Source organism: Lontra canadensis, unplaced genomic scaffold (genome assembly GCF_010015895.1).
Source record: "Lontra canadensis isolate GAN:19392208 unplaced genomic scaffold, GSC_riverotter_1.0 scaffold3, whole genome shotgun sequence".
NCBI classification, from domain to species: Eukaryota; Metazoa; Chordata; class Mammalia; order Carnivora; family Mustelidae; genus Lontra; species Lontra canadensis.
In genome coordinates, this window is record NW_022630997.1 from 42,554,937 (window position 1) to 42,570,816 (window position 15,880).

Genomic DNA, 15,880 nt, shown 5'->3' on the forward strand with positions numbered 1-15,880 from the left:
AAATAGATTAAACCCTTGAACATAAGACATGAAACCACAAAACTCCTGGGGAAAAAATAAGAGGTAAGCTTCTTGGCCAAGACCATGATTTTTTGAATCTCATGCCAAAAGCAAAACCAAGGAAAGCAAAATAAAACATTAACTAAAAAGCTTCTGCATAGCAAAAGGAAAAAGAAACAAAATGAAAAGGCAACCTAGTGAGTCAGAGAAAGTATTTGCAAATCATCTATCTGATAAGGGGTATTAATCCAAAATATATGAAAACATATACATGGCCCAAAAAATCCAAGTTAAAAATGGGGAGAAGATCTGAATAGACTTTTTCCCGAAGAAGAAATACAGATAGCCAACAAGTACATGAAAAGATGCTCTACATCATTAATCATCAGGGAAATGCAAATCAAAATCACAATGAGGTATCACCTCATAACAGTCAGAATGGCTATTATCGAAAAGTCTAGAAATAACAAGTTGGCAAGGAAATGGAGGAAGGGAACACTTGTGCACTGTTCATGAGAATGTAAATTGGTGTAGCTACTATGGAAAAAAGTATGGATGTTCCTCAAAAAATAAAAAATAGGGGCACCTGGGTGGCTCAGTCAGTAAAGCACCTGCCTTTGGCTCAGGTCATGATCCGAAGGTCCTGCGATTGAGCCTACATTGGGCTCCCTGCTCAGTGAGGAGCCTGCTTCTTCCTCTGTCCCACTCCCTCCCTCTGCTCATGCTTTCTCTCAAATAAATAAACAAAATCTAAAGAAAAAAAAATAAAATGTTTTTAAAAAATTAAAAACAGAGCTACCACATGATCCAGCAATTCTAATTCTGGGTATTTATCTGAAGAAAATGAAAACACTAACTTGAAAAGATGTATGTACCTCCATGTTTATTGCAGCATTTATTTACAACAGCCAAGATATGGAAATCATCAATCATCAATAGATGAATGGTTTAAAATGTATATATACAATAGAATATTCTTCAGTCATAAAAAAGAATGAAATCATTCCATTTGTGACCTTGAGGGCATTATGCTAAGTGAAATAAATCAGAGAAAGAAAAAGTACCATATGATCTTTCTCATAGATGAAATCTAAAAACAAATAAAGCTCATGGATAAAAGAAAGGTGGTTGCTAGAGGCAGGGGTGGGGAACTGGACAAATGGGTGAACATTTTTTGTTTTTTGTTTTTAGAATAAACTGAATTAAAAATTTTTTCGTATCTATAAAAATTAACAATCAAGAGACTCACATTTACATACAGGTTGAAAGTTTTAAAAAATGTTTTTAATGAGATAAAATTCATATAACATAAAACTCACCATTTTTAGCCATTTTTACAGTATACAATTAACTGGTTTTTAGCATAGTCACTATGTTGTGCAATCAGCACCACTATCTAATTTCAGAAAATATCTGTTACTCCAAAGACATACCACATACCTCTCAATTTTCTTCTTCCTCTATCCCTTGGCAACCACTAAACTACCTTCTTTCTCTATGAATGTGCCTGCTCAGGACATTTCATCTGAATAAAATCATACAATATCAGGCTCTTTGTGTCTGGCTTCTTTCACTAAGCATAATATTTTCAAGGTTCATTCATGCTGAAACATGCAGGATTACTTTATTTTATGAAAGAATAATGTAACATTGCATGGTATATTAGTTACTTAGCCTGCTATAACAGAATACCACAGATGGGATGGCTTAAATAACAGAAATTTATTTTCTTACAGTTCTGGAGGCTAGAAGTCCAAGATCGAGGTGCTCTCTGGCTTTTAGACAGCTTTGTCCTTGTGGGACCTCTTTTCTGTGCATGCACAGAAAGGAAGCTCTGATGTTTCTTCCTCTTCTTATAAGGACACCAACTGTATAGGATTAGGGCCCCATCCTTATGACTTCATTTAACCTTAATTACCTTCCTAAAGGTCCCATTTCCAGTCACATTGGTGGTTAGGGCTTCAACATATAAATTCTGAGGAGGACACAATTCTGTCCATAACAGCTGGATATAACAAATTTGGTTTCTCCATTCATAGCTGTGGACATTTGGGTTTCTACTTTTTAAAAAATATTTTATTTTTAAGTAATCTCTAATACCCAATGTGGGGCTCAAACTCACAACACTGAGATCAAGGGTCGTATGCTCCACTAACTGAGCCAGCCAGGTGCCCCTGATTCTACTTTTTGACCATTACAAATAATGCTGTTGTGAACATTCATGCACAGGCTTTTGTGCGGATATGGTTTCAGTTCTCTTGGTTATATACCTTTGAATGGAATTGCTGGATTATAGGGTAACTTTATGTTTAACTTTTTGAGGAACTACCAAATTGTTTACACAATGGCTGTACCATTTTACCTTCCATCCAGCAACGTATGAAGTTTCCAATTTCTCCACATCCTTACCAATACTTGTCGTTGTCTTTTTTTTTTTTAACATAGCCATCCAATGGGTATGAAGTATTATTTCATTGTGATTTTGGTTTATATTTCCATAAAGAATGTGATGTTGAACATCTTTTCATATGCTTATAGGCCATGTGTAATCTTTGGAGAAATAACCAATTCAAGTTGTTTGCCCATTTTTCAATTGGGTTGTTTGTCCCTTTGTTGTTGAGTTGTACTTTATATATTGTGGATGCTAGATTCTTATCACGTTTGATTTGCACTTATATTCTCCCATTCTGTAGGTTGTCTTTTCACTTTTTTTATAATATCCTTTGATATGTAGTTTTATTAATTTTGGTAAAATCCAGTTTATCTATTTTTCTGTTGTTGTTTATGGTCTTGGTGTCGTATTTAAGATTCCACCGCCAAATTCAAGCTCATTAAGATTTACTCCTCTGTTTTCTTCTAAGAGTTTTATAGTTTTAGTTCTTTAATTTATGTTTGTGATCCATTCTGAGTTGATATTTCACACGTATTGTGAAATAAGGTTTCAAATTCATTCTTTTCCATGTGGCTGTCCAGTAGTTTTAGCACCATTTGTTGAAGAGACTATTCTTCTCCCATTCAGTGGTCTTGGCACCCTTGTTGAAAATCAGTTGGCCATAGATGTGTGGGTTTATTTCTGGACTCTTGCTCCTATTCTGTTGATATATCTATATATCACTTCTTATGCCGATACCACACTGTTTTAGTTAATGTAGCTTTGTATCAAGTTTTAAGATCAGGAGGTGTGAGACCTTTTTTAGTATTATTTGGGACATTCACTCAACCTGTAAATCTATTTGGGGAGTATTGCCATTTTAATATTAAGTCTTCAAATCCATAAACACAGGATGACTTTCCAATTCTTTAGGTTGTCTCTATTTTCTTACAATATTTTTTTGTAATTTTTGTAGTTTTCAATATAAAAGTCTTACATTTCCTTGGTTAAGTTTAATCCTAAGTATTTTATTTTTTGATGCTATTATGAATGGTTTTCTTAATTTCATTTTCAATGATTCATTGATAGAGACTAGCAGAATTTTAAGAAGTATGATAGAGAAACCAAAAATTGCCTTGAACAGACTTAGTAGAAATCTGGATTTGGAAGATGCTGTAGGGGAGGGTTTAAAAGGAAATAAGGAACATGTTATTAGAAACTGAAAGAAAGGAGGTCCTCATTTAGTGTAAGAAAGCTTAGTGAAATGGTCTTCTGTGGTCAAGTGGAAAGCAGGACTTTTAAGTGATGATTCTGGTTATGTAGCTAAGGAGATTTCTAAAGTGTTGAAGGTGAGGCCTGATTTTTTTTTCTTGCTACTTATGATAAAACATGAGATGAGGAAGAGAAAGTGAAGGAAAAATTAATAAATATAAAGAAATCAATTCTTCATGATTTTGAAAATTCTGTATCTTTAAGATGGCAAAAGAGTTTAATGAAAGAAAGCTATCAGACCCTCAAAATGCTACTGGCAGGAGGCAGTCTGATAAAACTACTTAGCTTCATACTTGCACTACATTTTATGAAAAAGGAAGGATGACTCAGAGGGTAAAACCAAGAGCCCAGGGCGCCTGGTGGCTCAATCAGTTAAACATCCGCCTTCAGCTTGGGTTATGATCCTGGAGTCCCGGGACGGAGTCCCGTGTTGGGCTCCCTACTTGGCAGAGAGTCTGCTTCTCCCTCACCCTGCTCTAGTGCTCTCTCTCACTCTCAAATAAATAGATAACATCTTAAAAACAAGAACAAAAACCAAGAGCCCAGAGGTTGGAACATAGAGCTGAGGGGATTATTTCTAGGATTGGAACTCCCAGTATTTTCCCAACTGGACTTCAGAATTGTTTGTTTGTTTTAAAGATTATATTTATTTGACACAGAGAGAGAAATCACAAGCAGGCAGAGAGGCAGGCAGAGAGAGAGGAGGAAGCAGGCTCCCCACTGAGCAGAGAGCCCTATGTGGAGCTTGATCCCAGGACCTTGAGATCATGACCTGAGCTGAAGGCAAAGGCTTTAACCCACTGAGCCACCCAGGCACCCTTGGACTTCAGAATTGTTATGAACCTTTTTTTACCTTCCATTTCTGCTCACACACCTCTTACTTGGAATGTCTGTGATCCTTTCCCTGGCCCATTACTATATGTTGGATGTATTGGGGTAAGGTAACTGTTCTCTAGGAGTGGAATGGCTGGACTGTATCATTAGATGTTTATATTCCTGTGTATATAGCCTTTAGTTTCACAAGTCTGTAGATGGAAAGAATTGTGCCCCAGTAATTTTACTTAATGTATACGGCCAGCAACTTCATTTATATCAGGGCCTGATTTAGGTGATAGTATTTTGGACTTCAGAGCCAATGCTATAATAAGATGAGTTTCTTGGAAGCCTTGGGAGTTAAATATATTTTGAATGCTGGAGCCCATGAATAATTGGGGACCAGTGGGAAGATTGTAATGGGTAGACTCTAAGGTGGTCCCTCTGTGATTCGTACCTCTTGGTATTCATACTTTTGTGAAATCTGCTCCTTTTGAATGTGACTTGCTTCAGACCAACAGGTTATGGTAAAAACGATGAGATGTCACTCCCATGAATGTGTTATGTTACATAAGCTTCTGTTTGGCTAGCTGACTAGCTCTCAGTCTTTCTTGCTGGCTTTGAAAAGGAAAGCTGATGTGACTCCTACAGCTACAAGAAACTAGATGCTTCTAAAAAGGGAAGTAGATCCTTTCCTATTTGAGCCTCTTCAAGAGAACCTAGTTGTGGCCAATACCTTGATTGCAACTTTGTGAGATCCTAAGTAGAGGACTAGCTAAGCCATTCTTGGGACTTCTGACCCACAAATCTGTGAGATAATAAATGTGTGTTGTTTGAAATTGCTAAGTTTGTGATAAGTTTTTTTTTGTGTAACACAGGAAACCAGAACAACTCTTAAAAAGCTAAATATACATTTAACCATATAATCAGACCATTCCACTCCTAAAAATTTACCTAAGAAAAAAGGAAATGTATATTCAAAAAACTCCTTATACAGTAACATACAGACCAGCTGTACATGTAATAGTCACAAACGGAAAACAATCCAAATGTCCATGAACAGGTAAATGGATAAACAAATTATGAAACAGTAGAATACTTGTTAGAAATAAATTGCTAACACACAATTATATGGATGAATCTCAAAAGGATCACGCTGAATGAAGGAAGCTGGCTAAAAGTAAATACTGTGATTCCATTTATATGAAACTCTACAAAAGAAAAACTAAACTATAGTGACAGAAAGCACATTTATTGTCACTTGGGGATGGTGGATCAGGCACAGGCAGAAGGGAAGGATTACAAAGGTCATGAACTTTGGGGCGTGATGGATATGTTCATTATATTCACTGTTTTGTGGTTTCATGTTTGTATACATAGGTGAATTTACCAAATTGTACACTTTAAATATGGTTTATTGTGTATCAATTCTTCTTAAGTAAAGCAGTTTTTAAAATGTATTTGCCACTTGCACATTTTTTTTCTCACAAATAACCATATTCAAAGAAATCACAGTCTAGTCATCATAGAATGGGCCTTGTTACTCATCCATTTGTTCTCAAAGATTTTTTCAATATCTGTTAGTGTCTGTGGGAAATGCAAATCTGAATCTTTCACACTAAGGAAGTATATAATCTGATAAAATAGTTAATTAGGCTTTGGAAATCATCAATAATTATTTTTTAATATTGTTTTCACAAAGATCCTTACCAGAAGCCAATCCCTCCCAATGACTACGTGTCAGCTGCTCCATACAATTCAGAACCTTGCTCCATACGTCGTCAAACACATAAGCAAGGACATCCTCTTTCATGCAGTAAAATGGAGCAATGGGAGGGTATCCTAATTTCTGTTTCTCTGGAGCTGCTTGTAATTTCTTTCCTTGAAACCCCTCTTCCCTGTAACAGAAGCAAATAAGACTTCATGGTTATTCTTTTTTTTTTTTTTTTTTTTTTTTTAGATTTCATTTATTTATTTGACAGAGAGAGAGACAGTGAGAGAAGGAACACAAGCAGGGGGAGCGGGAAAGGGAGAAGCAGGCTTCCGGCCAAGCAGGGAGCTCAATGTGGGGCTTGATCCCAGGACCCCGGGATGCTCGATCCTAGGACCCTGGGATCACTACCCAAGACGAAGGCAGACACTTAACAACTGAGCCAATCAGTTGCCCCCAAAATTCATGGTTATTCTTTACTGTGTGTTCACCACTGTCCTTTGTGCTTCTTAAGGAGTTTGGTTTGTGTGCCCTTCACCACCACTGACTCAGCGTAAATATGTTAACAGATGTGTTAAGCTGCCTTGTAAACTAAGGGAGTTCTCAACAGAGGAGAGTGAATTTCCCTCTTTACTCCCACCTTACCCACTACTTTGCCCCCCGCTAAAAAGAACAAGAAAAAGAAGACTGAGAATCAATGTGTATTTTTTAGCTTTAAACAGATAAACACCATCAGTTGAGCAATAAGTTATGACAAGCATACAGAAATAATCTTTTTGTTGTAATTGGATATCATTTAGGTTAATATTAATGTAATATCTAATCATGGGCATAAAACTGTGCCACATAATTACTTGAGGCAATGATTCATTGGGGAAATAGTGTACTTTTACTAATCCAAATAAACGTTTGGTAGTTGGCTGGAAAGGAAAAGGAGGGGAGCCAAACAGCACAAGAAGCTACTCTGAGGCTCTTCTGGAGACCGTGCATCTATCTGTAGGCCAGAAACTCTCAGCCAAGTCTTCTCTATCGCGGAGTCCCGACAGCCCCAGTATTTTGGGGGCAAAACTCTGACAGATGTACTTACTATGATAGATGTATTATAAATTAAGATAAAGCAAATTCTGGAACAGTTGGAGTACAAAGAAATATTTTAAGGCCTCTACAGTGAAAATTATCCCTAGGGTAGCAGAAGTCTCAAGAATTAAATGGGAAGCTGTAAGCAGGAAAGAAGGATGCTAAGATGTTTGTACAGGGCAACTTAAGACTTTCTCCTCTTCTTTTCCCAGAAGAGCTGGCCTGGCTTTAAGTTGGGGAGAAGGCTGATTAGTCTTAATTGTATTTAAATTTGTTTCTTTTTATAGGAGATAACACTTTCTTATGATGAAAAAAATTCAAATTATACAGAAGGAAATATATATATGTAGTGAAAAATAAGTTAACATCTCTGTCCCCCAGTCACCATTCCCAGAAGCCAACATTATTTATAGTTTGATCTAGAGAAATAGTTATATTATACACTATGCTGCACCTCTGTCTTTTACTTAACAATGTAACTGGCCCTTGATCCCTATTAATACAGATCAATATGCCTCTTAAAAAATAGATGCAGGGGGGCTCTTGGGTGGCTCAGTTAGTTAAGCGTCTGCCTTCAGCTCAGGTCATGATCTCAGGGTCCTGGGATGGAGGCCCACATTGGGATCCCTGCTCAGCTAGGAGCCTGCTTCTCCCTCTTTCTCTCCTTCTGCCCCTCCCCTCTGCTTGTTCTCTCTCTCTTAAATAAATAAATAAATTCTTAAAAAAATAGCTGCAGAGTATTGCATTAGATATACCACAGCATATCTAACTGGCCAGTTACTGACCAACAAACCTTTTGTTCTTATAGTCAGTACTGTATTTAATATCCTTGTACATAGTTCTTTGGCTACATGGGTATTATATCTGTAGGATAAATACCTATAAACAGAATTACTGAGTAAAAGGATATATGCATTCCAATTGGAAAGATATTGCCCACTTTCCTCTAAAGAGAAAAAATCTCCAGTGTTGAAAAAATATGCCTTTTTTTTTTTCCATTCAAGTAATTATCAAACTTCTTTATTTTTTTCTCTGCCAGTCTGACAGGTAAAATAGTATCTCATTATAGTTTTGATTTGCATTGCTAGTTGCGAATGAGATTGAATTTTATTTCCTTTATTTAAAATCCATTTTCTTGGGTGCCTGGGTAGCTCAGTCAGTTGAGTATCCAACTCTTGGTTTCAGATTAGTTCATGATCTCAGGCTTGTGGGATTAAGCCTCATGTAGGGCTCCATGCTCAATGTAGAGTCTGCTTGTCCCTTTCCCTCTGCTCCTACCCCCACTTGCACACTCTCAAATAAAATCTTAAAAAAAATAATAAAATCCATTTTCTTTTTATGTGAACCATTCTTTTTTTAAAAGATTTTATTTTATTTATTTGACAGAGAGAGATAGCGAAAGAGGGAACACAAGCAGGGGAAACAGGAGAAGGAGAAGCAGGTTTTCTGCAGAGCGAGGAGCCCAACATGGGGCTTGATCCCAGGTGCCTGGGATCATGACCTGAGCTGAAGGCAGAAACTTAATGACTGAGCCACCCAGGTGCCCCAAACCATTCATATTCTTTATCTGTTTTATCCTTGATATTTTCCTTGTTGATGAACATATTAAGGACATTAAGTCTTTGTTCATGTATAAACTGCAAATATTTTGCCAGTTTGTCATTTGTCTTTTGAATTTATGAGGTTTTTATGTAGAAATTGTATTTTATGTAGTTTTTAAGAATTTCTTAAATGACTTATAGATTTTGTGTTATGATTAGTTAGAAAGGCCTTCCCTATTCCCAAATTATTTTTTTAAAAAACAGTCTTTCACATTTTATTCTTCTAAATTTATATGATTTCATTTGCCACATTTAAATTTTTTATATATGTGCAATTTATTTTATTTGAAGAATAAGTTAGGAACCTTACTTTTTTAGATGATTTTTTTCTATGTTGCATCAAAATCATTTGCTGACATTATTATATATCCTGATTTTGTATAGGCGTTTTGGTTTATTTCTGGGCACTTAATCGTTTCAATTAGAAACATTCTAAAGGTTCAACTACTCTGTCATTTTTAATCAATATCTCAGTGGTATTCTAAAGGGAAGGCTGCCTTTCTAAAAGTCTTCTATGTTAGGGCACCTGGGTGGCTCAGTCATTTGATTAAGCATCTGACTCTTGGTTTTGGCTCAGGTCATAAATTTCAGGGTTGTGGGATCAAGTCCTGCACTGGGTTCCATGCTCAGCACAGAGTGTGCTTGAGATTCTCTCCCACCCACTTCCTCTCCCTCTGTCCCTCCCCCTACTCATGCATTCACACTTTCTTTCTCTCTCTCTCAAATATATTCTTTTAAAAAAAAAATCTTCCTGTGTTACCTGAAAATTAACTTTTATTTATCAGGGAAAGGGAAAGAAATGCCCTTGGGACACCTATGATGCATTTAAATCACATTTTAAATTAGTTAAATCAACTTTTTTTTAAATATACGTTAAACCAAGGGAGAAGACCTTTGCTTTGAGGAAAAGAAAGAGAAATTAGAGATAACTTGAGCTAAGCCAGATGAAGTGAAGGTTTAGGGGACAGTCTCTAGAAAACCGTAAGTACATAGTTACTATTCTCTTGCAACAGTGAGTTTGCTCAGTGGTGTTATTTATAGAAATCTGGGTTATGTTTAGCTGACCCTAGAATTGATTACACTGAGCAGGAGAGTAAGCATGGCTCAGTGGGAAATATGGTAGAAGTCCAGAATCATGTGACACAGCAGAAACTAGATCTAATTATAGCCTCATTGCCTAAAATGAAATTCTCACTTCCATATGTGTTGCTCTGACTATAAATTCTGGAACTTTTGAAGGCTTAGAGGAATAGCTTAAGAGGTTACTGTTTGAGAAAGGAAGCATAGAATAAAGAAGAGAGCACTGGATTTAGTATAAGATGAATAAAATTTTAGGTTTTAGCTTTACCTCAGACAAATCATTTAACCACTCTGATTCTCATCTATCCTATAAATAATATCTATGTCACAGGACTATTGCCAGACTACAGTAAGAATGGATATAAATAAACATTATTAATTGTAAAGTTTGTGCTAAGTTAAGGTTTTATATAAACTATATATACCTTTCAAACATGATTTATGTAAACAAAGTTCACACCTCTTCAACTAGGTTCTTTTGAAGAGTTTCAGAGTTTCTATGAGTTAACTGGTGATGATTTACAAAAGGTAAAATCAAACTATGAGAAGAAAAAAATTAACTCATTTTAAATGTTTAATCTGAGAAAGAGGCAAATGACATGTGCAGGAAGAAAATACAGAAGGAAGTCTGGTACAAAGAAGCAACAGGAATTTGTATCAATTTAGCACATGAACTCTGGATACCTGAGAAGTGAGAGGAAATAAATAATCAAATGACATAAATCTAATTATAGGTAATATTGGTAGTATACTTTAGAAAAAATAGATATTAATAAACAAAATAGGAGGGGAGTAAATAGCTTTAAAGCCATAATACTCACATATCAGTGTGGTCAAAGGCTAGGTATTCTTCTATTATTCCTTCAGAAAAGATTACACAGTCTTCTTCTCTCTCCATAGAATACAAATTAGGGGATTTGGCAATGGAAGATGCTTTATGAGCATAAGAAGATGAAAAATGTAACTTCTTTCCCCTAATACCAAATCTGGGAGAGGAAAAAACAAATATTAATTATGGACAACATCAACAGTTCTTAGAGCATCTCAGTCATACAGGTTTCAGCTCAAAATCCATTGTCCTGCTGACACCTTCCTGAACTACTCTAAGCCTTAATACCTAGTATTTCTCAGTACAGGAGGAAAAAACACTAACCATAAACCTACTCTGCCTACTATGCAGGATTAAACACTGCTTGTTACTTTTTCAGATGCAATAGCTAGGACTAGTGCTGGGATGTATATATCCCAACTAGTGTTGGGATGCCTGGGTGGTTCAGTCGGTTAAGCGTCTACCTTCGTTCGGCTCAGGTCATTACCCCAGGGTTCTGGGATTGAGTTCCACATTGGGCTTCTGGCTCAGCGGGGAGCTTGCTTCTCCCTCTGCATGCTGCTCCCCCTGCTTGTGTGCTCTCTCTCTGATAAATAGAATCTTAAAGAAAGAAAGAAAGAACTATTGGCAAGGAGGTAGAGAAAAGGGAACACTCCAGCACTGTTGGTGGGAATGTAAATTGGTGCAGCCACTATGGAAAACAGTACAGAGGTTCCTCAAAAAATCAGAAATTTACTACACAACCCAATAATTCCATCACTGAGTATTAACCTGAAGAAAATGAAAACATTAATTTGAAAAGATATATGCACTCCGATGTTTACTGCAGCATTATTTACAATAGCCAAAATATGGAAACAACTGAAGTATCCACAGATAGATGAATGGATAAAGAAGATGTGGTGTACACACACAGTGGAATATTACTCAGCCATAAAAAGACTGAAACTTGCCATTTGCTACAACATGGATGGAAGTAGGGGGTATAATCTTAAGTGAAATAAGTCAGACAGGAAAAGACAAATACCATATGATTTCACTTAAATGTGAAATCTTAAAACCAAGACAAATGAACAAACCAAACAAAACAGAAACAGACATAAATACACAGGACAAACTGGTGGTTGCTCAAGGGAAAAGGATTGGCCAAAATAGGTAAAAGGTATTAAGAAGTATAGACTGCCAGGGCACCTGGGTGGCTCAGGGTTAAGCCTCTGCCTTCTGCTCAGGTCGTGATCTCAGGGTCTGGAATCAAGCCCCACATCGGGCTCTCTGCTCAGTGGGGAGCCTGCTTCCCCCACCCCCACCTGCCTCTCTGCCTACTTGTGATCTCTCTCTCTGTGTCAAATAAATAAATGAAATCTTTTAAAAAAATAAAAAGTAAAAAGTTAATGAAAAAATTAAGAATATTTATTAAGAATTACAACTTTCAGGTACCTCCGGAGGTTATATGCTTATTTCAGTAACTCCATCATAGTCAAAATGCGTATTCCTTAAGGACAGGAGAAAGCCAGTCAAATCTGAGCAATCGTTTTTTTAAATGGTTCTGTTTAACCAAATATTAGATTTAACCAATGTATATTTTGTGCTATTCTTCGCACTTTTTTGTACCTTAGGTATTTTTTTTTAATTTTATTTTTTATAAACATATATTTTTTCCCCAGGGGTACAGGTCTGTGAATCGCCAGGTTTACACACTTCACTGCACTCACCATAGCACATACCCTCCCCAATGTCCATAATAACCCCACCCCCCCTTCCAACCGCCCTCCCCCCAGCAACCCTCAGTTTGTTTTGTGAGATTAAGAGTGACTTATGGTTTATCTCCCTCCCAATCCCATCTTGCTTCATTTACTCTTCTCCTACCCCCTTAACCCCCATGTTGCATCTCCTCTCCCTCATATCAGGGAGATCATATGATAGTTGTCTTTCTCCGATTGACTTATTTCGCTAAGCATGATACCCTCTAGTTCCAACCACGTCGTCGCAAATGGCAAGATTTCATTTCTTTTGATGGCTGCATAGTATTCCATTGTGTATATATACCACATCTTCTTTATCCATTCGTCTGTTGATGGACATCTAGGTTCTTTCCATGGTTTGGCTATTGTAGACATTGCTGCTATAAACATTCGGGTGCACGTGCCCCTTTGGATCACTACGTTTGTATCCTTAGGGTAAATACCCAGCAGTGCAATTGCTGGGTCATAGGGTAGTTCTATTTTCAACATTTTGAGGAACCTCCATGCTGTTTTCCAGAGTGGTTGCACCAGCTTGCATTCCCACCAACAGTGTAGGAGGGTTCCCCTTTCTCCGCATCCTCGCCAGCATCTGTCATTTCCTGATTTGTTAATTTTAGCCATTCTGACTGGTGTGAGGTGGTATCTCATTGTGGTTTTGATTTGTATTTCCCTGATGCCGAGTGATATGGAGCACTTTTTCATGTGTCTGTTGGCCATCTGGATGTCTTCTTTGCAGAAATGTCTGTTCGTGTCTTCTGCCCATTTCTTGATTGGATTATTTGTCCTTTGGGTGTTGAGTTTGCTAAGTTCTTTATAGATTTTGGACACTAGCCCTTTATCTGATATGTCGTTTGCAAATATCTTCTCAAATTCTGTCAGTTGTCTTTTGGTTTTGTTAACTGTTTCCTTTGCTGTTGATCTTGATGAAATCCCAATAGTTCATGTTTGCCCTTGCTTCCCTTGCCTTTGGCGATGTTCCTAGGAAGATGTTGCTGCGGCTGAGGTCGAAGAGGTTGTTGCCTGTGTTCTCCTCAAGGATTTTGATGGATTCCTTTCTCACATTGAGGTCCTTCATCCATTTTGAGTCTATTTTCGTGTGTGGTGTAAGGAAATGATCCAATTTCATTTTTCTGCATGTGGCTGTCCAATTTTCCCAACACCATTTATTGAAGAGGCTGTCTTTTTTCCATTGGACATTCTTTCCTGCTTTGTCGAAGATTAGTTGACCATAGAGTTGAGGGTCTATTTCTGGGCTCTCTATTCTGTTCCATTGATCTATGTGTCTGTTTTTGTGCCAGTACCATGCTGTCTTGATGATGACAGCTTTGTAGTAGAGCTTGAAGTCTGGAATTGTGACGCCACCAACTTTGGCTTTCTTTTTCAATATTCCTTTGGCTATTCGCGGTCTTTTCTGGTTCCATATAAATTTTAGGATTATTTGTTCCATTTCTTTGAAAAAAATGGATGGTACTTTGATAGGAATTGCATTAAATGTGTAGATTGCTTTGGGTAGCATAGACATTTTCACAATATTTATTCTTCCAATCCAGGAGCATGGAACATTTTTCCATTTCTTTGTGTCTTCCTCAATTTCTTTCATGAGTACTTTATAGTTTTCTGTGTATAGATTCTTAGTCTCTTTGGTTAGGTTTATTCCTAGGTATCTTATAGTTTTGGGTGCAATTATAAATGGGATTCACCCCTTAATTTCTCTTTCTTCTGTCTTGTTGTTGGTGTAGAGAAATGCAACTGATTTCTGTGCATTGATTTTATATCCTGACACTTTACTGAATTCCTGTACTAGTTCTAGCAGTTTTGGAGTGGAGTCTTTTGGGTTTTCCACATATAGTATCATATCATCTGCAAAGAGTGATAGTTTGACTTCTTCTTTGCTGTTTCGGATGCCTTTAATTTCTTTTTGTTGTCTGATTGCTGAGGCTAGGACTTCTAGTACTATGTTGAATAGCAGTGGTGATAACGGACATCCCTGCCGTGTTCCTGACCTTAGCAGAAAAGCTTTCAGTTTTTCTCCATTGAGAATGATATTTGCAGTGGGTTTTTCATAGATGGCTTTGATAATATTGAGGTATGTGCCCTCTATCCCTACACTTTGAAGAGTTTTGATCAGGAAGGGATGCTGTACTTTGTCAAATGCTTTTTCAGCATCTATGGAGAGTATCATATGGTTCTTGTCCTTTCTTTTATTAATGTGTTGTATCACATTGATTGATTTGCGGATGTTGAACCAACCTTGCAGCCCTGGAATAAATCCCACTTGGTCGTGGTGAATAATCCTTTTAATGTACTGTTGAATCCTACTGGCTAATATTTTGGTGAGAATTTTTGCATCTGTGTTCATCAAGGATATTGGTCTGTAGTTCTCTTTTTTGATGGAATCCTTGTCTGGTTTTGGGATCAAGGTGATGCTGGCCTCATAAAATGAGTTTGGAAGTTTTCCTTCCATTCTGTTTTTTGGAACAGTTTCAGGAGAATAGGAATTAGTTCTTCCTTAAATGTTTGGTAGAATTCCCCCGGGAAGCCGTCTGGCCCTGGGCTTTTGTTTGTTTGATTTTTGATGACTGTTTCAATCTCCTTACTGGTTATGGGTCTGTTCAGGCTTTCTATTTCTTCCTGGTTCAGTTGTGGTAGTTTATATGTCTCTAGGAATACATCCATTTCTTCCAGATTGTCAAATTTGTTGGCATAGAGTTGCTCATAATATGTTCTTATGATTGTCTGTATTTCTTTGGTGTTAGTTGTGATCTCTCCTCCTTCATTCGTGATTTTATTTATTTGGGTCCTTTCTCTTTTCTTTTTGATAAGTCTGGCCAGGGGTTTATCAATCTTATTAATTCTTTCAAAGAACCAGCTCCTAGTTTCGTTGATTTGTTCTATTGTTTTTGTTTGTTTGTTTCTATTTCATTGATTTCTGCTCTGATCTTTATGATTTCTCTTCTCCTGCTGGGTTTAGGGTTTCTTTCTTGTTCTTTCTCCAGCTCCTTTAGGTGTAGGGTTAGGTTGTGTACCTGAGACCTTTCTTGTTTCTTGAGAAAGGCTTGTACCGCTATATATTTTCCTCTCAGGACTGCCTTTGTTGTGTCCCACAGATTTTGAACCGTTGTATATTCATTATCATTTGTTTCCATGAATTTTTCAATTCTTCTTTAATTTCCTGGTTGACCCATTTATTCTTTAGAAGGATGCTGTTTAGTCTCCATGTATTTGGGTTCTTTCCAAATTTCCTCTTGTGATTGAGTTCTAGCTTCAGAGCATTGTGGTCTGAAAATATGCAGGGAATGATCTCAATCTTTTGATACTGGTTGAGACCTGATTTAGGACCAAGGATGTGATCTATTCTGGAGAATGTTCCATGTGCACTAGAGA

At 37.1% G+C, this 15,880-nt stretch overlaps 1 protein-coding gene across 5 annotated transcripts in view; it reads right to left on the reverse strand.

Annotated features, from left to right (window-relative positions):
• Positions 1 to 15,880, reverse strand: part of FAM149B1 (family with sequence similarity 149 member B1) — an 86,120-nt gene that overhangs the window by 29,016 nt on the left and 41,224 nt on the right. For all 5 annotated transcript variants that reach the window (XM_032840574.1, XM_032840564.1, XM_032840581.1 and 2 more), the window contains 2 exons: positions 10,747 to 10,911; positions 6,167 to 6,354 (listed from right to left, as the gene is read on the reverse strand). In XM_032840574.1, the coding sequence (XP_032696465.1) occupies positions 6,167 to 6,354; positions 10,747 to 10,911 (353 nt within the window). The remainder of the gene's footprint in view (positions 1 to 6,166; positions 6,355 to 10,746; positions 10,912 to 15,880) is intronic.